This window comes from Dasypus novemcinctus, chromosome 4 (assembly GCF_030445035.2).
Source record: "Dasypus novemcinctus isolate mDasNov1 chromosome 4, mDasNov1.1.hap2, whole genome shotgun sequence".
NCBI lineage: Eukaryota > Metazoa > Chordata > Mammalia > Cingulata > Dasypodidae > Dasypus > Dasypus novemcinctus.
Window position 1 is genome coordinate 20,470,736 of NC_080676.1, and position 24,764 is coordinate 20,495,499.

The 24,764-nt window shown below is 46.5% G+C and overlaps 1 protein-coding gene across 1 annotated transcript; it reads right to left on the reverse strand.

The window, feature by feature from the left end:
• Positions 1 to 2,290: 2,290 nt before the first annotated feature.
• On the reverse strand, positions 2,291 to 23,070 carry SIAH2 (siah E3 ubiquitin protein ligase 2). Its single transcript, XM_004465657.4, has 2 exons — positions 21,645 to 23,070; positions 2,291 to 3,878 (listed from the first exon to the last, which is right to left on the reverse strand). Exons 1-2 carry the CDS (start codon positions 22,059 to 22,061, stop codon positions 3,321 to 3,323), a joined length of 975 nt encoding a protein of 324 aa, XP_004465714.2. The 5' UTR covers positions 22,062 to 23,070; the 3' UTR covers positions 2,291 to 3,320.
• Between the last annotated feature and the right edge of the window lie 1,694 nt (positions 23,071 to 24,764).

The following is a 24,764-nucleotide window of genomic DNA, read 5'->3' on the forward strand; positions in this document are numbered from 1 at the left end:
TTCCAAGCCAGCAAAAGTCGGTAAATTTATAGTCACATTTCATAGCCCCGGCTGTATGAGTCAGGACGGGGCAAGGCCGCAGGCTTCTCAAGCCAGAGCTGCAAAGCAACACTGGTCTCGGAGCCCAGACACCATTCCGAGACTTGCACCGCGGGAATCCGAGGCAGCTGGTGCGTGACTTACCTGCCAATGCCAGATGGGCACACAGGGTCAAAATTAGCCTAGATCCCGCTGACACAACTGGAATGATATACACATCTTAACTTTAAAATTAAATAGCTCCGGTGTCTCACAGAAATTAGTGCTACAGTAAACACATTTAGGAAACAAACTGTCCGATGTTGCAGGTTAGGAACTTAGAGTCGGAGAGGTCAGCGGATCAACCCCAGGTCACACGGCTGATGAGCAGAAGAGCTACTTGGTAAGTTCTAAGAATCTGAGGTTAGGCACAAGGAAAATTTCCTCAGGAAAATTACCTTGGAATGGTCTTGGGAGATGCATGATCTGCTGCTCAGAGACACCCGGTCATTAGGTTGGATCTGTTGGCAGAGTTTGTGATTACACTCTGGAGATTTCCAACATGGCTGATGCCTCAATGGGCTGTCCTCTGAAGTTTCCCATAATTCCACAGGACAGTTCACCATGATGACCCACTCTCTAAATTCTCTTAATCTTAAGGATTCAGGAAAATCAAGACCAGCTCCTCCTCACAGAAAAGTTGGGAACTACTGATCTCAAGGTTGATTGGTTGTTAAAGAAAATTTAAAATACAAATAATAAAATGTGCACCTAGTTTCCTGACCCCTAGAATTAATGACTTAGCATCTTCCTCCAAGATTTTTAAGAACCATTTTTTTTTTCTCTAGAATGGTTCAGACATCATAAAACACAGGCTGAATCTACTGTCTTGCTTGATTGGCCAGGTTTTTACCAAATCAGAATAATGAATGAGGACAGGAAAGAGACAAAAATTCTCATTCTGTGTTTCTTTTGAAAATGGTAGTTAAGTGGACCGTGATGAGGTTTGACAAATGCCTATTATATTTTGAATATAACATGTATTCTGCAATTTGAACTATTTAGAAAGGCATTTCAATTTACATTATCTTTTTTTGCTGTTTCTCACTTCCTCATAAAAAAGGGAATAAACTGGGGATTTTTTTTTTGGTGGCAAAAAAATCTGCTTCAAGTGTCAGAATAAAGGTTAAGCTTACAGACATTAGTGACAGATTTAAGAGAGCTGCATAACTTTGGGAAGCAAGTTCAATGCTTTGTTCCCTAAAACTTTAATTCTCATTTGTTAAGTTCTATAAACATTTTAATTGAGTCTAGAAGCAGCCCTGCCGCTGCCCCATCACTTTACCTCTTTGGGCTGAAGATCCAGTATTCTAGGCTTTTGAAATAACTTGATTCCACCATTTCCATCTTCATGGTCTTTTGTTTGGCATTTGAGTCTCAGGCTGTGGACTAACCCGGCCTGATTTCCTCCATCTCACGTGACAGGTAAGACGTGGACATGACGTGACGCTGACAGCTGGGCTGGTTCGTGCTCGACGCACACGGCCAGGGCGCCTTGCCTATCTGGACCAGCTCTGCCCCCAGGAGGGCCAGAGTTGACAGGCTCACGGGACCTTGTCTCACCTCTGTGGACCTTCCTAGTCGTTGAAGTCCGTGACCAGAGCTGCAGTTTTTATTCATTCACTAAACATGCCGCAAGCACCTACTTTTGAATTCAGGGTACTGTTTTTCACATTGCTTTGAAGAAGAGTCTAGAAGCTAAGTTATTTTACCAATTCCTTAACTGCCAGAACTCTAGGCTGCCTAAAAACTCAACATCGCATCTCACTTAAAAAAACAAAATAAAAATAACTCCAAAGCCATCTCTCCCTCTTGGTGCTACCCTAACAGCATCAGGCCACCGGGATAAGCAGCTTTCAGCCCTCACTGAGCACGTGGGGCTGAAATTCTGAATTAAATCTTGAGTCTTGCGTTGGCACCGAGGGCATGGGTCACCTTGGAATCCAGTGTTCTGGATATCAGGACCACCTGAGCCTCTTTCTTCTGACTCTGCAAAGCAAGAGAAATTTTCTTCTTCCACAGGCTCTGGCAGTGTCAGATAGCAAGAAGAGCCCCAGGGAAGAGACCTGCAAACCCTAGGGTGGCCCACTCTCAGGGTTCCTTCCCCGTGCACCAACCCCAAAGGCACTGGCAAAGTGGCAATGCACCTGCACATAGTAGGTGCTCAATAAATACACGACACATTATTCAAGCAGGAAAATGAAACGTACAATTAATTTTTTGAAAATATTTATTAAAAATCTAAAGTAAATGTGGAAAAAAAAAAAACACCACCAAAACACCCCACCTTTAAATAGCAAGCCTATAACACTAGTTGTAAAGCTTTTCCAACTCTACTGCTATAGCCTTTCACACCAACTACCGTCAGAGAGGACTTCTGAGGGAAGCCAAGTATAAACAGGCCACCTATTGCAGTGGTGCGCAAAAACTAATTACGGGAGAACTATCATTAGCCATATGACTTGCCTTCCCAGGCAATCCACCAAAACATGAGAGTGACCATCTCTCAAGGGTGTGTTCGTGTGGATCCATAGTTCTAGCTTTTATTTTGGGGTGGGGTAAGGGGCAAAACAGTAGAAAGACAAACAGTAGCAGTAGAGGGCAATCTTAAAGCACCTTTAAAATCTGGACCCTTTTCCACAAATTTAACTCAGTAATTCTCAAAATTTAAGGTGGAAAAGAATCACCCAATGAGCCTGTTACATTCACACAGGGGCCCCACATCTGCGTTTTTCAGAGTAGCGCTCCAAGCGAGTCTATGTGCTGGTCAGCCATCCAATTTGAGAAACACTGTTTTAAACGCATTAAAACAACCCCTAACCCCTAAGAACAAGTTAAAAGGAAAGTTAAGGAATCTGGTGACGGTCAGGGGGCTTCTGTCAACGTCGAGGCCTCGCTCTAGGAAGGCAAGTGGGAAGGAGCCTCCCATTTCAACACGATGGTAGACAGGAGCCTTGAGCCACCTGTCCAGTCTTGTTCGGGAAGTAAGTAAAATGTAATAATAAAGTTTATTTCCGATCCCGGAACAGCCTCCAAATGGCCATTCATTCCCATTTAATAAACTTCGTTGTGTGCAGACCAATTCAGCTGTGCGCGTGAGATGGGGAGCTGCCGTTTAAACAAAACATGGGGCAACTGTGGGTCCTGACTCGTGAAGCCATCCTGGATAAAACATCTATAAAAACGTCGATTAAACATTGGGCACTGTGCCCAAATAATCTCAATCGTTTATGCACGCCGCGTCACGGGCAGCATGTCGAAATAGTCACGTTGATCCCAAGGTTCCCATTATCTGCAAAAAGATGCGCTATGGCTGTGTCGAAGACGAGGCAGTCGCTGTTCATGATGGCCGCGGCCACCCCGTCGTGGATGGACCGCGGCGTGGCCTCCCAGGTCAGTCTCCGCCGGTTGCCGTTCAGCTCCAGCCTGTAGGCAAAGTTCTCGGCCTGCTTGCGGGTGCCGATGAGCAGAACGATGGCGAAGAACTGCTGGTGGCCCTCGTACTTCTCCTGTTTCTCCAGCACCAGCATGAAGTGATGGCCGAAGCATGACTGCATCATGACCCAGTCCACTGCCCCTGGCAGGTTAATGTCTGTGGCCAGAAAGACGATGTCCTCTCCCTGCAGGGTGGTGATGCTCTTGTGGGCGTGCATGAGGTGGGACATCACGGCTTCCAGGGACCCCTGCCACTTGCAGGAAGCACCGGGGCAAGGGCAGGAGTAGGGGCGGTATTCACAGATGTCTTCGTGCTCTGGCTTCTCCGTGTGGTGCAGGGTCAGGGAACAGCCCGTGGTGGCATACTGCAAAGATGGAGAGAAGCACACTGAGCCAAGGGGCCGCGAAACGTCTACCGGGGCGTATCTAAGAGCACCGATGTGCCCGGGGCTCCTGGAGGGAAACGGGATTCCTACTTCAACTAGTTTTCCCAAAGATGTTACATATTTAAGACTAAAAGACTCCGTTCTATTTATCATCAGTAATGCCATGCATAAGATTGGGGCATAGCCTGAACCAGGAATATATCGTTTTCCGTGCTCCCCATTCCCACACTGTTAAAAACATGAGAACTAAGGTTCTCTGACTATAAACATCTCCAACAAAAAACATTGTCGAGCCAGCCTTGTACAACCCTGCCTTCCCTTATTTTCTTTGCACCTGTTTTTTAAAGAATTTAAAATTGCTTGGGGGAGACAGAAAGTAGATTTGAGGGACCATGGGATAGGGTGGGGGAGGGGGAAAGAGAAATTCTTGCTTAGGGGGTATAAAGTGTTAAAAAAAAAAGTCAGGGAAAGATACTGAGACATACACTTCTAAATTACCTGAATCATAAATATAAAGGAAGTAAACTTCATTCAATTAAGAGATGACAATCACAGGGATTAGAGTGACTTTTTATTTGGTTACCTTAGATTGTCCATCAGGATCTAAATAAACACACAAACACAAATACACACACACACACACAAGACATAAAAATGTACCACATTTTACCCGCAAATTTTCACTAGATAATGCTTGACCCAGTGCCAGATATAGATTCCACCTGCCAGCAGAGCTCAGGACAACTCATCATAGCCCCTGAAACAGCTGGTGAGAGAGGGCATCTACCACATTGCTGAATTAGTCATATTCAACCACGGGGTTTAAATAGTACTGAAAGTTACTGGCAGCTACTTGATGAAAGGTAGGGAAAATCAGATAGAGAGTTTGTGACCTGGGCTTATTGTATCCGGGCTTGTTACTGCCAGTTAAAACGACAGTAACAAGACCCCTGCCATCAGACATTGCCAGGTTTGGTACACACACATACACACACCCACAGCCAAACACACACAATGCTTGTGGGTAGCATGGGGTAAAGAATATATCTATTACCTCCAGATGAATTTTCACATCACGGGTTGTACAATATGGCAGTTTCCTTGTTGTCCCTTTCCACCTCTTGGGTTAAGTTGGTGACCGCCAGCAGGCTGGCGGTGGGGAAGGCTGCCCTTTGGCTCCCTGCTCTTGCCTGCTGGAGTAACCAGTCCAGGACACGGCGAGGCTGGAGACCACTTATGCTACTGGAAATCCTTCCTCATCTTCTCCCCCTTCTAACCTCTTCCCTGCGGACTTGGAAAATGCTCTTTGGGTGGAAGGAAATCACATCCAGGTGCTACCTGAACTTGGAAGACTGCCTGTCAGAGTTTGGTTGCAGCCACACAGGTCCTAGATGTAACCAGACAGCGGAAGTTAAAATGAGAAGGGCCCTCGCCTCCCCTAAAGCCCACTGAGCTTCCTCAAGTTCAAGCGCACCCCTCTTTCTGACCACGTGCGAGGTAGGTCCTCCGACAGGCCTGGAGGAAGGAGACCCAGTGCGGGTCCCCCGAGTGGGCACTTGCCCTACCCAAGTTTTCTGACACGACTGCCCCTCGAAACACTCCCTTAATAGGGGAGGAACAAAACCTATTTCTCCCCTGCACTGGAGAGGACATTCCTGATAGATTAAATCACACACCTGCCGCAGGAAAAGACCACACTGAAAGGAATTGGATTTCTGCTCCTGGCCCTTGCCGGAATGACAATGTTAATTCCTAGATACCAGACGGAGAATCAGCTCACAAGCAGACACTTGCCCAGAGCTCCGTGCTGTGGTCCGGGAAAGAATGAAGAAACCTGAATCACTTTTTTCAGCTGAAACTATGCATCAGCCTTTGCACTCTGCTAGCAGAGAGTGACAGGTAAACTATCTTGCGTTCTTCACTTGGATTTCTCTCCCCTCCATGAAGACAAGAAGGCACTAAATATAGGGCAAGGCCGGGTCCTTTTTCTAAAACGCTGTATCCAATTGCTAAACAAACAAACACAAACAAACACAAAGACAGCTGTCTTTGCTTCTCCCTGTAAACCTTAAGTAGCCAAATTCTAATCTTTACAGATGAACCGATCATGAGCAACAAGCAGGTACTTCTAAGTGTCTTCTTTTAAAATGCTAACCTACAGTTGCTGAGAGGATACAGAAGCAAAAAAGACAGTCTTCAATCTTGGGGAGATTAATCTACCCTAATCAGAAAGAAGAGGGTGGCTTAAAGAAAGAAAGGCAGCTCGTTCCTCCCCCACCTTCTTAAAGCAGGTTATAATCTTCAGTAGAAATTGGCAGAAATATTTTACTGTATTTACTTTGCCCCCAGCAGTTGCTCATTCATCTTTTATTAACCATGGACTTATTTTAAAAGCCTAAGTGTAAAAAAAAAAAATCAGAAGAAAAACAAATTTTTTTATTCTGTATATATTTACACTCCATGTTCCCAACTTGGCAAAGCCCTAAAAAACAAAATCCTATTAACTGTGTTTTAAATCTAGGGTGTGGCTAGGAATACAGGACCTTCTGATGTTTTCTGTGTGTGATGGGTGAGACATTTCTCCCCAGAGTTTAAAAACAAACATGCACGCACAGTAAAAATAACAAGAATTAGCCCAGAGCCTGGCAGATTCTCTGGTTGGAATTGGCCCTAAATATCTGGGTTCTGAAGACATTTCAGAGTGAACTGTTTACCACAGCTGCCCAGAAATAATCCCAGGAACTAGATGAACTCTGGCAAAGGGTGTACCGAAAAGTACATCTGCCCCTTTTCCCCACCCAAAGTCCCAAACCACTCCACGTTCACAAACTCAAAGTTGACAGCAAATATTTATCGTCCAGCAACCATTTTAGAAGTTTTTCTTGTGTAACTCAAGCAGGAATATTTATATTCTGAATTATTTGGTTTGTCTTACAAGTCACACATTCAACTCTTCCTTGAACCCAAATGCAGAGAACATGGAAACCTCCCCAAACTACACAAATAGAAGAGGGAATACTTTGCATTTCTGAGGACAATGACCTTAGGGAAAAAAGACCTTGCCACACCCTCTATGAAATTGAAGGCCCATCTATGCCTCTTCTTTCCTATCACAGTGAGGGTGAGACTTCACTACCCCAGCACCCCTTTTACAGTATGCGTTATAGATGATCTCTAAAAAGAAAAGAGCCAAACCTCAAACACACACAAGTGTGCATGCAGTCTCGTGTCACACTTCCTACTTGTAACTGTCTTGGATTGTTCTGCAATGACAATCGGGATTGTCACATCTGGGGGTCTCGTCCAGGGGTGAGAGGAAGGGCTGGGGGGGGGGGAAGGGGGGCTGTGAATTTCCTCGAACTGTATGTAAACTGTTGCCTCTGAGCAGCAAAGCCCAAGCTCAGCAGCCGCTGGCCTAGTGCTTTCTTGCAAAGCTCCAAGGGTTTCTGGGCTGGGGGCCTGGGTCTTTGAGCACGGGGAGGGAAGCACCTGGGGCTCCCTCCCTGGTGTGTTTCCAGTCCAGGGGGGCCATACCCTGCAACTACAAACAACTCCTATACAACAGACAGGCACGCAAAGGAGGACAGGGAGGTGACAGGCGATCTCCAGCTGGGGACCGGGTGAGGGGGAGGGAGGTTAAGGAAAGCTTTGGTGTAGAAACGCGCTGTGGATGGAGTGGTCCCAGCTGGTCTAGCAGAGGATGAGTGGAGCGGACAGTGGGGGATAAAACCTAAAGGAGAAGGCAGGTCCAAGTTTTGCCAGGGATTTGCGTGATAATTCGGTTTATTTCAGGGTTTCTCAACCAAGGCATCACCATCATTTGTGCCAGGAGATTCTTTGTTATGGGGGCAGGGCGTGCCTGTCCTGTGTGTTGTTAAGATCCTTAGCAGCAACCCTGGCCTCTGCTGACTAGAAGCCAAAAGCAGTCTCCTACCACTGTCTCCAGGCATGATCTGAATGGCCCCGGGGAGGCAAAGCTGACCCTGGCTGAGACCCACTGATTTAGATGAATGGTAAAACCCGGCTTCCGGCCACCACGTCACTGCTGAGAGGAGGGGACACGCGAGCAAGCAGGGCGGACAGTCACTGCCCTGGCCCCACGGGTACTACCTGGGCAACCCCGCAGTGCCATCCCTGGCACGCAGCTGGAACTCGATCACTCGCACAGCGTGGAGACAGACGAGGGAGCTGGTTCTACCCGTTTCACAGACCGGAAACAGGAGGCTCTCGGGGTGGAACTGACTCATGTCAGGGTCGTGTCAGGGTCAGGGGGTCAGCGTGGCCGTGTGGGAGCAAGCCCTGAATTCCCGTGTGCCTGCTCTGGTGCTCTGCTCATTGCACACCATAGTTTGGGAGTAGACAAAGAAGAAACATTTTGGGGGAAAAAAAAAGGGACAGAAATTATTTACATCTATTTGCCTTCACCTCCTCCACTCCCGGCCCCACAAACTCAAAAATCAGAGTTTACCGACAAGCTGCTTTTGGAAGCAGGTCCTAATATTAACTTCTTCCTTGGGATGCAAGGAGAAAAACAGCCCTGAGAGCGCCTTTCCCTGAGGAGTGGGGCAGCAGCATCTCACAAATAAGTAACCAGTAATTAGGTCCTGCCAGCCTTCTCTGGCACCACGCAAACAAGTCCTGAGGTTTTAATGTTCACATTCTGGCCAAAACTTGCCCCACCAAATGCAAGTATTTAGAAAGGGTTCAAAGAACGCCTGCATTTGGGCCAGGAAGAGGCTTTTCTTTAAACCAGCCGTTAGTTGTAAGTCCTGGTTTCTGAGAGAAATCCCCTGGGTTGGTTCTCCAAGGACTGCAAGTGTGCTGTGGGACAGGTCCACGGCTATAAAAGAGATGTTTCCTTAGGGAAATATCTGCTTCTTTCTCCCAGGGAGAATTTGTTGTAAGACAAACTCTCAAAGGCGGATGGGGGTGGAGCGAGGAGGATCAAACCCCATAAAACAACACACAGAAGCCCAAAGCTGAGGTGGAATGCAGGGAGGGGGGAGATGGCTCACAGCCCAACGGCAAACAAAGAAATGCTGAAATATTTCTGATTTCCCTTTAGAAACTTTTCATGCCACAGTGGCTCAAAAAATCTTCTGCAACTGTGTCCTGTCAAGAAAGGCAATGTATGACCTGGTGCCCCATCTTTGCAGCAGCAGTAGATAATGCCGATTCTTTTTCCTGGACGCGGAAGCTGAAGGTTGTGTTTCAGTTGGAATTTAGGCAGTTTTCCCCTTTTCACACACATACGCACTCAGGAGAAACTTCAGAAATACAGTCAAAGACTATGCACCTGTTATTTACCTAATAAACACAGTTACATTATATTTATTGATAAATGGGCATATAAACAGGATAACCCTTCTTAGCCGGGGTCTTGGTGAAGGTCATGGATCCTGTGACTGGTGTGGAACAAGTCATTTAACCTATTTAATCAAATTTGAGTCCATGCAATTCTAGAATGATTTATGCAAATCCAACAATCAACAAACTACGACAATGGAGGCACCATGAACTCCACAACAGAAGCACGTCCCTCTTGGGGGCTGTGAGCTAAGCACCCTGCCTCCTGACCTCCTAGGAAACAGCTGAAATTTATTAGCAAAACATCTGCCAGGTGCTGGGTGGCTGGGTGAGTGCCTCCAATGAGAATGTCTCAAGAAAAACAAAGGACGATCGATATTTTGTTGTTGATGCTCATAAACTTTTGAATTAAAATCATGAAATGACCTTGCCTTGGAGTAAGCAAAAGTGAACTGAGCGTTCCTTCCATTTATATGAGCTGAAATGATAATAAAATGCACACTGACAGCTAAATGCAATGCGTGACCCTGGACTGGGAAACAGAAATTGCTATAAAGGACATTACTGAACAACAGACGAAATTGGAATATAGATAAGATAATGGATTACAGAGTAGATAATATTATCTCTGTAAGTAATGTTTCCTTATTTAGATAATTTACCATAATTATATAAGAAAATGTAAGATATATGGGGGAGAAAAAGACATTGAAGTATTTTGGGGTAAAGGAGCAGGATGCCTGCAATTTATATTAAAACATTTCAAAATACGTATGTATATATGAAGAAAGCACAAATGATTAATCAACTGGGGCAAAAAGCAAACAACCGGGTGAATCTGGATAAAGAATACATGGAATTTGTTTTTGTACCATTATTGCAACTTTTATGTAAATCCGAAAATACAAAGTTACTCCCTAAAAGCTTATTAAAGAATCCAGGGACTGACTTAGCTTATTTACCTTTTAGGGGATGGAGATTCCATAAGCACCAGAATCTCATTATTTCAAACCACTTATAGAAAAAAAGTGGTTGAATGAACTAAGTTTTATCCTAATAGTGTTTTAAAAAAAAGAAAATATACTTTTAACTACATATCTTACATGTCAATGTAACTAAGTTAAAAGTTTTCCTTTTATTAGAGGCTCTCTGGGACTCATTTTAGCGAACGAAGAGAAACGTGCAATGAAAACATTAATTGTTGGTATACTAACCAACACTTCTTTGCTCCCGTAGGAGACAAAGCTTTCTCCACTGCTCCTCTGATTCTTCTAAAGGTTTATAGGGACCCAACAAGTCTGTGATCTGGAGTGTAGTTTTGGCCCACAACAGTTTCATTACCCACCACCCTTAGCAGTCCAAGGTAAACTCCGCTGGATTCCAGGCTGCTTCTGAAGGAGCACCAGGAATGAAATCCCATGTCCCCCCTTTTCCCACACAGAGGAGGTGAACCCAGAAATGGAATCAGAGCCACGTGAGTTCAAGTCAAAAGATGAATTCCTGGCAGTGTAATTTACTATCTATTGGTCCGCAGATAACTAGGGGGCTATTGGCTGAGGTCCCTGTCTTTCCAATATTCTTTAGATTTGCTCAAATGGGAGTTGTGGCTAAACGTAGTGTTGACTGAGCAAAATGGTAAAACTTAATGTTAATCTGCAGTTAAATTTTTTTTTTTTTTGCAGAGGACAGTCACAGTGAAAAACTTTATTGTTAACGGTTCCAACAAGAAGCCAGGAAGAAGCTCCTGGAAACATGGCTATCTCCTCGGGCAGCAGGCAGGGTGGAGGAGGAGGCAGGGAGGTAGGCCTCTGAGGTTTCCCCCAGTGCCTCGGCAAATCCCCCCATGCCTCCGCAGAAGTGGGGCCAAGGCAAAGGGCAGGTTCCCTCCGGTGGCTTGGGCCTCTGAGCCCATGCCAGCAGCTGAGGGCAGGAGGCTGAGCAGCCAAAGGCCAGGCCTGCGGGGAGGGAGACCAAGGGGGTTCAGGATGGGAACCCTCTGGCCTGGTATCACCAGGGGGCATCGCGGGCTGAGGGACCTGCTGATAGGACATCACCATGGCAGAGATGGACAACAGCAAGCTGCTCATCACCCGCTCGGTGTCCTCCAAGCTCCGGGAGTCGGCAAAGCTGAGAAGGGAGCAGTAGACTGTAACCCAAGTACAGCGCTTCAGCATGCGCTGAAGATCAAGCAGAGGAGACCATGGAGTCTGGAGCTGGTGGTTCAAGGCCGGGTCAGGAGCGCTCGGCGGGGGCTTGGACCTCAGCACTGTTCAGCCTCCGTGGGGCCAATGTACTGCTCGTGGAAAGCACTGCAGTTAAACGTGAATCCCTAACTTTATGCCTTTGTCCAGGAAACCCAAGCCTAAAACTGTACCTTGGTCAAATAAAAGAAGAGGATTTCCATAACCAAAAAAAAAAAAAAAGTGAATCCATTTTTTTAAAGGACTTTCAGCAATTCAAGCTAGCTCCTTGGTAATAAAAAATGCTTATCTTCCAGCCCCCAACATGGAACAATCACAGACTATTTTCCAGTTAGATTATGGGTCTATTAACTTTCTTCATTGATTTGCTGATTAATTGCTGGCTTCCTGGTCACTAGGTATTTGTTGATAAATGAATAAATATTATTAGATTCATTTGCAAAGCTGGGCTGTTCTCTCTTACTCATGTTAATTTTACTTTAAAGTCTCCTTGTGAAATTGAGAGTTAAAAAAAATTCAGTAGAACTTTTGTGATTATGTAAGGAAAAATGTCTTTTTATTTTAGACTTCGGTCACTGTGAATTTGTTTTGCAATCTTTGAGAAAGACATTTTACATATTTTATTTATGTAAATCATTGGCAGAGGTGTTTGTAAGTTCTCCTGAAAGCATACACAGGTAGGGAAACACTACTGTTGTCATGTGGAAGACTGTGTGTCCCTCTTGTTCTAAGTGTGTTTACAACCGCTGGTAGAGGGGCTATGATTAGAATCCAAGTACCCAGTGTCCTGTACGACCTTGAGCCTACCTGTCACTTCCGATCGCGTCAACAAAAGCGCTCGCAACTCACCCCCTGACCGTTATTAACAGTGGAGGGGTTGTGGGCTCCTCAGGTTAATCACATCCAGAGTCAGGCAACAGGAGAGAGTGAAATTTCCACTTGAGACTCCCTTTTAATACTCAGCCTGCAGCTGTCAAGCACCCCTCCTCTCAGAACTTTAGAGTATTTTCACTCAAATCAAATGGTAAATTCCTCACCTTGGCTATGACATAGTGTGAAGAGATGGTAATCAACCAACAGTGTGCTAATAATTTTACAGATAATGATAAGAGAAGACAATATTACTCAGTACCGGAATGAGCAAACAATGACCTTTAATTGTACAAGTTTTCTTCTGGGGAAGGCAATTCTAAGAATCTTGGAATAAAAAATTCCTCTTCTTTGCCCAAGAGAAAGCTGACAAACCGTGTTTGGATGGCTCTCTTACTACAAGGCGACTTGGTGGAAGACGGAGGGAAATATTATCACAGAAATCTGAGAACATCCTGCTAGGGAACATTTGGCCTTACGAAGACTCACTAGGCTGGCAGTGGTTTATTTTTAATCTTAGAAACTTTAAACAAAAGTTAACTTTTGACCATGTATGCTTTTCATCGGTCCATAACCAGAGTTAGCAGGCAACCGCACATTGTGTTGGAGAACCAGTTTTGTTAGGTCCCTTCAGAGTGCAATTCAAGCAAACAAAAGCACCTGAAGGAAGACCCGGAGTTACGGAATTACGAGGTTTGAATGCCATCTACTAGAACCTCCCCCACCTTTAAGGCACTCTACCCCTGCTAGGCCAGGCTCTCCCCTGCACAATCCAGTTAACCGCCTGACAGCTCTCCAAAAGGGCTACTTCCCTCAGCAGTCTTTATTTCTTGACTAAAGCAAATAAATTAATCAGAAGACTTAGGTGGGAGACTTGCCAGATTTAGCAAATAAAAACGCAGGGTGCCCAGTATGTCCCATGTAACATTTGGGATATACTTATAACAAAAAAAAAATATTATCAGCTGTTAACCTGAAATTCAGATACACCTGGGCATCCTGTATTTTATCTGGCAATCTTTGAAGAGGGTCCCTCTGGTGTAGTTGCCAGCCCTTCAAAAGCCAGTTCAGAAGTCTAGACTGGGAAGGAGGTTACTGTGCCTCAGCAGGGTGCAGCAGAGACTGAGATGGAAAAGACACCGCGTGTGTAATGACAAAACTCAGCCTGGAACTTTTGTCCCCCAAACACAAACTATGTGGCCGTAGGCAAATCTCTTGGGGGTGAGGGTGGGAATCCGAACTTCATCCTATTATCTCCTTCACGAAATCAGCTAAGTTCAGGCAAGCCCTCAGCAAGGCAAGTGGTGCCCTCTACAAGGAACCCCACCAGGCTCCCCACACAATCCCCCACGCCCCTCCATCACTCCCTTCTTCACGGCAGGCAGCTGCTCATCCTTGCAAGAGCAGCTCAGGCACTGCCACCTCGGGAAGGTCTCCCGATGCGCCGCCGCTCCCAGCAGCGCCGAGGTCTCCGCTGCCAGGCTGACACTTCGGAGTCCGGCCTTTCCGAAGAATGAGGCCAGAGTCACCCCCTTGCAGGTTAGTACAGTCAGCCAGGGGGAGGGGCAACAGCTGGCCGGGGAGGGGGCTGTGGGAAGGAGAGGCTGCAGGAGACAATTCCAAGGCAAGGGCGGGAAGATCAAAAGTTACTGGATAGAGATGATCATATTAATAACAATAATAAAAGGAAAAACAAAGTGATCGATAACCAGGAGCTGCCAGGCTGCCTTAGGGGAAGTCAGGGGGAAAGCAGGCTGCAGCATCAGGAAAACACGGTGGTAGTGACGCTGGGGAGAGATGGGTACTCAGTGCAACCAGGTCCAAGTGAGAAAGCAATCTGGCTCTATTATCAAAAGTTTTAGAGTTCGGCATACACCCTCTGGCTCTACCACCCAACTTGGAGGAATGTATCCTTAGCTAGCAATTATTTTCTTATGCTCAAGGGTTCAGAGGGGTACTTGTTCTTTGTATAATCACACTGAGAAAACAAAACTACTTCGATGATAAAATGGTAGTTGAACTTTGGTACTGTCTTGGAAGTAAAATATTACATAGCCTTAAAAATGACCTTAAAGAATACTTATCAATATGGGAAAACAGTCATGATGTGTTACAAGAAAAACACAAGTTATCAAACAGCATGGACAATAGGATTCTCCATTGCTCTCTTTTCTTTTTCTTTTTTTAATGAAAAAAAAATCTCAGTTGATAATAGAGGTAAGTTTGGAAAGAAATAAGCAAAAATGGCTTAGTGGCTATTTCTGGGTGGGGGAATTATAGGGTATTTTAATTTTATTTTACTTTCCTATATGTTCTACATTTAAAAATAATGATTGTAACGCTAAAAAAACTTGTTTTATAATGTGCAAAATAAGATACATAAAATTATTTTAAAAATGCGGCTTAATCTAAGCTTTCCCATCTAAGAGTATTAAAGAAATGAAAAATAAAAAGTCTCATCATTTAAAAAAACAATGCTGGGTCCAACTTATCCCAGCTCTATGAAAACTCTATGTGACTGTAGTGGAAGAATGTACGGGAGCAAATAGAAAAGATTCCTTTTTTCCTTTGGAAGTTTATGTCTGGATCTGACCTCAGAAACTGGCCGTTTGCTTTCTGCTGGCTTCTAACTACACACATTTAGTGAGTCTCCGCTCTGTGCCGTGGCTGGGCTGAACATTTTGCAAAGATCATTACTCATTTGATCCTCTCAACAACCTCATCCATCATCTCCCCATTTAGCAATGAGCCACTGAGGCTTGGAGAGATCACTGGCCAGTCACAGTGGGGATGTAGAAGGGATATGGACTCAGAAGGCACACCTTGGGCCAATACTTAAAACCACTAGAGTAAAGGCTAGCACAGGAGGGGTGACCAGAAGACACTCTCTCTGTAGGCTCGAAGTTTCAAAGGTGTGCACAAGCCCACGCATTTAGGACAGGTGGTGCATCTTCATCCGTCTCTCGGGTCTGTAGCTAGAGATTCTGAACAAGATAACCTTCTGTCCCAGAGATGTTACAGAGTTTGAAAATAACTATATAAAATGTTTACCAGACTGGAAAATAAGGAGAATGACTGCTTTCCAATTTTAAAGAAACTAATGGAGAAAGAGGTATAACTGGGGCAAAAATGATGAAATTCTGTTCCAGAATTTTCCATACCTCTCATTAAGTTTTAGGCTTATTCCCTAAATCTTAACATAAAGATGCATTTTGATCAGGGAAACTGTTTTAGCTTTCTTCGTAGAGCTTCCTTTTTAGGATGCCCAGACTGGAACCATTTTCCAGTGCTGGCAGGGCCCCCGGGATGATGGTGCACTGCTGCTCACCCAACCACACAGCAGCCCCGAATGCGAGCGTTCCACTTAGCAAATGTGTACCCACTGTGTGCTACTCGCAAGGGGTGAGGACCTCAGGAGTTTGAATGAGAAATGCTATTTCTCACAAAGTTTGTCAGAAGTCTGGCTCTTATTTTATTGACTAGACATATGCACATGCAGCACGTTTTATGGGGCTCCAAAAAAGCTCTAACCCAGAACCAGAAAACCTAATCTAATCTTAGGCTACTTTACAGGCCAGACCTACTGTTCCTTCTGATAGGCCTCCAATCTGGCTGTACTAAAGATCGAGTTTAAGGAACAATGTTCCGGGTCATGGTGAAATGAGGAAAGGCCTTGAGCTAACAAGGCTAGAACCAGCATTAAACCCCAGGACTCCTTCATAGCATTCTGGTGCTCCTACTAATTTTACACTCAAAAGCTGAACTATTTTCTTTAAAATCTTGGGCGTCAGTGTTAATGCACATGGACTTAGGTTCCTGCCAGCTCAATCTGAGCTTCTCGGAGCCAAGATGGTCAATTTCAGCCAGTGGTGAGGAGAGCAGGGACAATGTACAAAGCAAGTGATTTTGTCTTGTGGTTAAGAAGAGACTGTTTTGGAAAATCAGCTTATTCCCCACTCAGCTAACAGCCTCCCTAATATCCCCCATCTTCCATTCGACATGGCAGAGCAAGTACCCTTCTAAGCACTTCCAGCCTGATCCTCACAACACTGGCCAGCTAGGCTCAGGGCAGTGCAGGTGACCACGCCAAGGTCGTCCAAAGCCAAGATGAGAACCCAGTTCTTCTGCCTCCCAGCTTGTGCTCTTTCCCTTGGACCACGTACTCAATTCTGAAATTTTAGCCAGAAAGGACCATGGTATAACCATTTAGTCCAATGGCTTCTCTAAAAGATAAACACCCTCAGATGCAAAAGAAGTAAACTGATTTGTAACAAAGTCAAACTTTCAGTCACTAGGATGACAGTTCAGGTTTCCTGATGGGCAAAATGGAATATTCTCCCAGCAAAATAAAGATGAAAAGAAAACAAGCCACAAAATGACCTACAGTTGGGACCTATCACAGTTTCAAAGTTCATGTATGGTAAGAGTTAAATGAGAACCTCCAGGCTCAATGAATGTCTTCTACAACAGAATTCTATCATAATGCTTAGATTGTACAGCATTTCTATCTGGGCTGATGGAAAAGTTTTGGTAATGGATGGTGGTGATGGTAGCACAACATTGTGGATATAATTGATTTCATTGTTGTTAAAAGGGGAAATTTTAGGTTGTATATATACTATTACAACAAAAATTTTAAAAACACCAAAAAACACACAAAAGCTGTAGGTTTGTACAACACAAACAGTGAAACCTATTGTAAATAATGGGCTGTAGTTAAGAGTACTATTATAAAAACATTCTTTCATGAACTATAACATATGTACCACATTAATGCAAGGTGTTAAAATAGGGTAGTATATGGGAACTCTATATTTTATGCTTGATTTTTCTCTAAACCTACAACTTCTCTAATAATAAAGTAAAGAAAAATAAAATAAATAATAAAAAGAATCAGATTGCAAGCCAGCAGTTTGAATTTGGCCTCCAAATTCCAACATAATTCTGAATTGGGCCAATACTTAAACAAACAAACAAAAATCGAGATACTTAACGTTAAGAAATCCAAATTTCTGGCTTTTCTAGAAAAAAATTCCAACATCTGGCCAGGCTCCAATCACACTGCTGTCCCCATCAATCAGCCAGAGCTGAGCAAGGGTGGCCCCCTGTGGAGGCAGCACCTGTTCTCCAGCTCCCCACCACTTCACTGCTCCTTGCCATCTCCTGACTCTGAGGCCACAGGTTCTGGTGCCTCTCTCCCTTGAACGATCTGGCCCCTGCCAGCCGTCAGAGAGCTGTCTCCTTGGGCTAGATGAGTACACACTGAGGAGTTTTTAAGTTTTCAACTAGGTTGTCTGACTTGACTGTTTTTCCTTAGGAACAAACATAATACTATCACAATTTTAACCTCAGGGAAGATTTGCTCGACTGAGGCTTTCTGGTTCCATAATTATTTGGAGATATGCTACTAGAAACCTTCAGAGAAGGCAAAGAAAAAATGGAGAGAAGTTGTATCATAGTATAAGTGGGCTAGAGTGGTACAGCATTTCCCACAGTTGTGGAGAGAAATACCTGGCTATCAAAATAGCTCAGGGGGCAGAGAGGACTTGGCCCAGTGGTTAGGGCGTCCGTCTACCACATGGGAGGTCTGCGGTTCAAACCCCGGGCCTCCTTGACCCGTGTGGAGCTGGCCCATGCGCAGTGCTAATGCCCACAAGGAGTGCCCTGCCACGCAGGGGTGTCCCCCGCGTAGGGGAGCCCCACGCGCAAGGAGTGCGCCCCATAAGGAGAGCCGCTCAGTGCGAAAGAAAGTGCATCCTGCCCAGGAATGGTGCCTCACACACGGAGGGAGAGCTGACGCAGCAAGATGACGCAACGAAAAGAATCACAGATTCCCGGTGCCGCTGACAACAACAGAAGCGGACAAAAGAAGAACATGCAGCAAATGGACACAGAGGACAGACAACTGGGGCAGGGGGAAGGGGAGAGAAATTAAAAAAAAAAAAAGCTCGGGGGGGGGCATGGATGTGCCAACCTTCTCTTTGCCCCCTATACGTGCAGTGGGCTTGAGATACGGGAACAAGGGTGTCAAAACTCCTCAGGTGTGGGGCAGTCACAGAATGGACTAAAAATACCACTAGTGGAAGACAGCCATGCTTTGACAGAGATGATTTCTCTGAAAGCAGATCTGAGCTAATAACGCATGTGCTACTCTCTGCCAAAGGTGCTGTGGCCCTCTAGCCTTTAATTAAGTGGTGGCCCACACCTATGCCAGGTAGCTATTTGGCAACATATCCATTTTTTGGCCAACTGAAGCATGACCAGTCCAGAACTGTGATGAAATCCTGCAATATATTAAGTTTGTTTTCTGATCCACCTAGTCCACATACCCTATAATATTCTTCCCAATGAATTTTATAGTGAGCATGTATGTAGTCACGTTGGGATGTTGCCAACACAGGCCCATCTGGTGAACTCATCCATCCAGATGGTTTTGTTACTGGTGTCAGCCTTAAGTTATGATCTGAAGTCTTGGAGTATAAGTTCAGATTCAAAATTCACACCTGGTGAGGAGCAGTATAAAGGATGTATGCTTTTGAGATAAGTGGTCAAGGACTGGCCCCGTCCCTAGCTATATGATCCTGACGAGTCACTTATTCCTTCACCTCTCCATCTGTGGGCGTGAGTTTCCTCATCTGAAAAAAACAGGCTAATAAAAGCTGACCCATGCAAAGTAGCTGACATGCAGAGGGCACCCAATAACCATGCCACGTAACCTCCCTTCTTTTCAGGGAATGGTAGAAGCTACAGGTCCTTCATTTACAGAGGAGGAAACTAAGGCTCCACAGGGGGTCTCTCAGGCAAACAGGCAATGCCAGGACCAGCAGCCAGGGTTCCTGGCCTCAGCCGGCCCACGAGAGCTGTTGAAAAGTAGGTGGGGACAGCGGCAAGGCAGTTCCTAGGATTTCCAGGAACCTCAAACTCTAGGCAAAAGACCTGTTTTATTTTCAGTTTGACACAGGCTTTGCCACTCCCTTTCGTCTCTGATTCTCCCCGACGAATAGATTTCCGTTTTTGCTTGCTGGGCCTCTGTTTACAGCCAAGTTTGATTTATCCAAACTAAGTGGCTGAACTGCCTGTGAAGAGTCTGGATTCTTGGTCAGCCAAAGCTGAGGCGTGCATACACCAGCTTTAGAAAGCTTCCCACACGCAGGCACACACTCAGAAATCGCCCCAAGATGAACTTTCCTAAGCTTTGTCCCTAGTCTGTAGGGGAAAGGCTGACCCTTTTTAATTTCAGATTGCAAAGTGACACCTTTGCTCAACTGCATTCTTACAGAATAAGGACTTGGAAAATCAATGACATGTACAGAAAGGCAGAGTACCCTGGATTCCCCAAAGAACTATTCTTTGAGAATGACCTCACTAGTATTACATGCTAGGAAAGAACAAATGCTTCCAGAGGAGCCACAAATCTAGTTCCTGAAAGTGAAACTTCACACTTCATACAGCATATTATAACTGTTTCCTTCCCTGTCTCTTGGGAGCAGTCACAAGCTCTTATGAGATTATTTCTTAAAAACCTACTATGGAATACTGATATCAAATGCTGGTTTGTGAACTGTCGCTCAGCTAGAGCCTGAAAAACCAACCACATTTCTTCTATCAGCCATGAAGACTTGGGAAGAAGAGAAGGGCTGAGATGATGGTTCCTCAGAAACCCTGTGAGGCAGCCCCTACCCCCAGATATCAGAACATCAAATACCCACTCTATTTCGACTATCATCAAGTCTTCTCCAGTCACCAGCTTGCTACCTTAGTCAAGACTGAAAGAAAATTATGGAAATATTTTACCAGAATTTTATAAGAAACACCGACATGGGGAGGGATTGAAATAAGTTTACTATGATTGACTGGAACTCCATAGTCCAAATACTATTCAAATCCTCATTTGAAAAATGCTATTTTAAAGATGATTTGTGACAGGGCAGCGCACCAAATTAAATCACTAATGTTATTGACTTGAATCCCAAGCCTCAAGTCCCTGGTGGGTTATTTTAAATTTAAAAATGAGCTCTTGCCCTATAAAATAAGCAGCACCAACGAGAAATGCAAGACAGTCTAAATGGCCCAAGAATCAAAGTGGTTTCTTAAAACAAAAACCAAACAAACAAAACCCTCCTAAGTATTAAAGGCATTATTTCTATTTCTAAGTTCAGGAAATGAGCTGTACCGAATAGCTCTAGCTCTTAGCTAAAGGGGCAAGAAAGGTGTCTGTGAAATTGCTTAAGGTTTTTAAGTGATAAATGTAGTTAAAACAATGTTATAATGGGACTGCACAATGTAATACTATGCAGCCATTTAAAATCCAATGAAGTGGAGCTAGGTTTTGGCCATAGGAAAGTATGTGTGATAATATGAATTAAAAATAGCAATTGCAGAAGCCATTTTTGGGGAAAACCTTATGTCTATGTCTATGTGCAATATAGAAACCTTCTTGCCACACGCTGACATCTATGATTCTATATTCAGCTGCAAGAGTATATTCATATAAGGTTAGAAGAAGTCTAGAAAGGTACACACTGCACCTAACAATGGTAGGAAAAGAGGTGAGCTCCTGGCCTTTCACTTAGCGTTTTCTTGTCTTCGAGACTGGCAGTTTTTTTTGGCAAGCACACTGATAACTTTTCAAACCTAAATAAAAAATAAAGTGATAGACTCTATAGAGCTGCAACAACAGTGCCTGGTGCCCTTCCCATTAAATTCCTGATAGACCTTTGTTTTCACCTGAGTCGGTAAAAGAAACGGCAGCTACAACTCTCCAGTCGTTGGAAGGCTAAGGGAGGGAGAGGCGTGGCTTGCAAGGCTTTCTCGTTGATGGAGAAAAACAGGCTGTAGGCGCCCTTTTTATAGCTACACTCCCGCGAGCTCCCACGTGTCAGGGGTGCGCAGACTGAGAGCGCGGGGTGGAGGAGTCTGGTACGAATCCTGCGAAGCCGACTGCTGGTAAAAGGGTGCGTCGAGCTCGTCCATTTCCTCTTTCCTCAGTCCCCCCATAGAGAGGCAGCTTCCCGGCCCAAGTTTTACTCGCGCGGCCCAGCCCTCCCTAGCACACCAGAGCACACTTCTGCAAAGGACGCCACCACCCGCGCGGCGAGAGCTGCGAGGTCTTTTAAAACGTGGCGAGGACCAGTGAATCTAGGATCAGTGCTCGGGCAAATGTCAGCTCAGAGCTACCTACTCCTAGAGTGGGCGGATGGGCTTGGAGGAGCGCGGATAAACTGTAACCACTTCTCCCCCCGCCTCCCCCCAACCCCCAAGTAGGGGAGATGCTACCCGCTTCACAGGGCCTGCCATGGGCCGGAGGACAGCGGAGTTCTTCTGGAAGGTCGCCGGGCAGAGGTGCACGGGTGCCACCTGAACTTACCTTGCAGGGGAACAGGACGGCCGAGGCCACCTTCTCCATAGCTAGGTTCCTGATGCTGGGCGTCAGGGCGCCCCTGCACGTCGGGCAGCAGCTCAACTTCTGGCGGCATTGGTTACACACCAGGTGCCCGGCCTGGCACTGCAGGATCGGGGGCAGGACATAGTCAAAGCAGACCGGGCACTCGAAGAGCGAAGTCAGTTCGTGGTGCTGCGGGGACACCGGGCCGGCCCCGCCACCACCGCCGGGGCCCGAGATCACCGCCGCCGCGGCGGGGACCGCGGACGAACCGGGGCCCGCAGCCGAGATGGTGGCGGCGGCTGGGGGCGCAGCCGGGGACGGAGCGTGCTGGGACTGCGGCGGCGGCTGCTTGTTGCAGGGTTTGTTAGCGCTGGGGCCGGTGGAAGACGGGCGGCTCATCGCGCTCGGAGCCAACCATGGACCTGCGGGCGCCTGCCTGCCGCGCGGGCGCCGGGCTCACGGCGGTGCGCGCCCCGCAGGCGGCGGGCTCCGGGGCAACGCCACAGCGCCCAGCCCGGGACCCGGGAGCGCAGACCGCTGGCGCCCGGCAGGGGAACTCCGGATCGCCACTGTCGCGCTCGCTTCAGTCCCCGGCGCGCCTAAGATCCCTCTGCGCCACCCGACTCCGCTCGGCACCCTCCTCCGGCGGGAGGCGTCCGGGGCCGCGAACCAGAGCAGTGCGCAGAGCCCGGGCTCCGGAGCGGCAGCTGACGCAAGCCCCGGGGGCGCGCGCGGACGTGACGCCTGGACACGTGTGCGGCCGCCGAGGCGCGCGGGGACTGGCAGAGCCACCCTGCGCTGGGGCGCGGGCTCCGCCCGGCTCCAGCTGGCGGCGCGGGGGGCCGCCGAGCGCGGGCGCTTCCTGCTGGGGCTGTGGGCCCTGCCGGTGACCGCGAGCCTGTCCCGCCCGCCGCCGCCCGCGGTCGGCTTTTCCGGGTGGGTTGGGGGCCGCCCTCGAGGAGGCGTCGCTGAGGTCCTCTGGCCACACCCAGGGGAGCCACGCCGGCACAACCCCCTTGCTCAAACCAGAAGGACGACTTCAGGCGGGGCGGGGGCGTGGACGGTTGGCGGCGAGGACGCGGGCGGGTGGCGGCGGGGCGCGGACTTCCCTGGTCAGGTCGGAAAAAACCGAGAGGCTTCTCTGGGCCGGGTTGAGTCACCAGCGCGCGGGGGAGGGCGTGTGGCGGGGCTCGGAGGCTCGGTCTGGAATGGGAGGTCACGAAGAGGCACTTTGGGCGGGAGCAGGGCAAGAGCCTGAGGGGAGGTCTGCAGCGGGCACAGGACCTGGTATATCGCGGGCTCTTCAGGGTGGTCTCGAACCATTGCTTGGTCCTGCGGGCAGGGTGAGGAGGAGGTAAACAGCCTTTACTCCTTCGCCTGTACTACACCGGGCAGGATTCGCGGAATTGGGCGCTTCCGACGTGCGTAGCAGGGTTGGCTGAAAGAGTCTGAGATCATCTGGGACTGCCAGACACGTGGGCTGGCGATTGTGAGGTCTCAGAAAGGCACTGGAAAACCCTCCGAATAAGGCGGTGCGTGCTCATCTTTGAGACCGCGTCGAAGTCGGAGGCTTTGGGGCCAGGCGTAGGTACTTGCCCTGCCTGCCCAGACGTAGCCCTGGAGTCCCCTGGAGAGAGCCGCAAGTTCATGTAACGTATAATGTGTGTGCAGAGTTTAAGTCAATAGCATATTTGAGCCACTGACACTAGAATAGATAGGAATTGAATGATTTTTTTTTTTTTTTGTAGGAGAGAGAGAGGCAAGAAACCACTGGTAAGACAATGTGAAAGAAAAGCTGGTGCCCTCTATTTGGACAAGTTCTCTTAACATCTCTGTCCCAATTTCCTCATCTGTAAAACTGGCATAATAACATCTACCTTATAGTTGAGGTCGTGAGAATTAAATGAGTTAATATATGTCAAGCCCTTGGAACAGAATCTGGCCCATCATAAGCACTGTTTAGAAAATTAACTGGTATTTTAAAATATCAGTGAATAAAATTGGTAAAAAAAATGTGTGGAGCCCAGGGGAAAGGAGGTTGAATCTTCTAGAGGTCATCTAGCAAGACTACATGTGTGGAACGGATAGAATTTGAACAAAATCGTGAGATGGGGGTGGGGGTGGGTATAGATGTCACTCAGTCATTCAGTAAATGTTTCCTGAGCATTTATTATGTGCCAGGAACCATCCAGGCTCAGAGAATGGTTCTCATCCAATTTACATTCTGGTAAGGAAGCAGCAGGTAATAAGCAAACATGGGGGTGGGGGTACATTTAGCAGGTGCTAAAGCCCAGACTGAAAGAATGCGTTTGGGAGTGCATTGGGATTTGGGGGGATGTCATAGGAGTGTAGATAGTGTACTTGGCGTTTATTTATTTATTTATTCATTTATTTTTTGAGATTTTATTTATTTTGTATTTATTTATCTCCCTTCCACCCCCGCCCCCCCCCGTTGTCTGCTTTGTGCGTCCATTTGCTGTGTGCTCTTTTGCATCCGCTTCAGTATATGTGCTGCTGAAGCGAGCACTGTACTTGGCTTAATAAGATATTTACCTCAAGACAAGGTGCAACCACTAGGTTTTTGAAAAGCACTATAACACAGCTGAACCTGATTGTTGGAAAGGTACTGTGGGGGATAAGAAGTGATAATTAATATTTATTGAATACCCACTATGTGCCAGGTATTGTTCTGTTTTGCATTATTAATTAACTCGTTTAAACCTTACAACAACCCTGTGTGCTGGGACACCTCTCCTTAATCCATCTCTTCCTCTGTGCTAAACTTAGAGATCCTCAGTGTCCTTGGTAACACTTCTTTCCTTAAAATGTCAGAGTAGCTGTACGCTTGGATAGATTGTACAAGGCATGGGAATGTGTAACAGTCAACCCTGTGTTGGAAAATGGACTGTGGTTAACAGTACAAATATGAGAGTGTTTTCTCATAAACTGTAACAAATGTACAGTACTAATACATTTTGTTAATAATAGGGGATGTGTGGAAAAAAGAGCTACTTTGTGGTAATAGTCTGATGATGTTCTTTCCTAATCTGTAACAAATGTTCCACAACAGTGTAAGGTGTTAGTGGAGGAATGATGTATGGG

Coding starts and splice junctions, on each gene's coding strand:
- SIAH2 (XM_004465657.4), bottom strand. CDS start 22,061: ATGAGCCGCCCGTCTTCCACCGGCCCCAGCGCTAACAAACCCTGCAAC. Junction 3,879..21,644: donor CCGTCCTGTTCCCCTGCAAG/GTAAGTTCAGGT, acceptor CCATCTTTGCAG/TATGCCACCACGGGCTGTTC.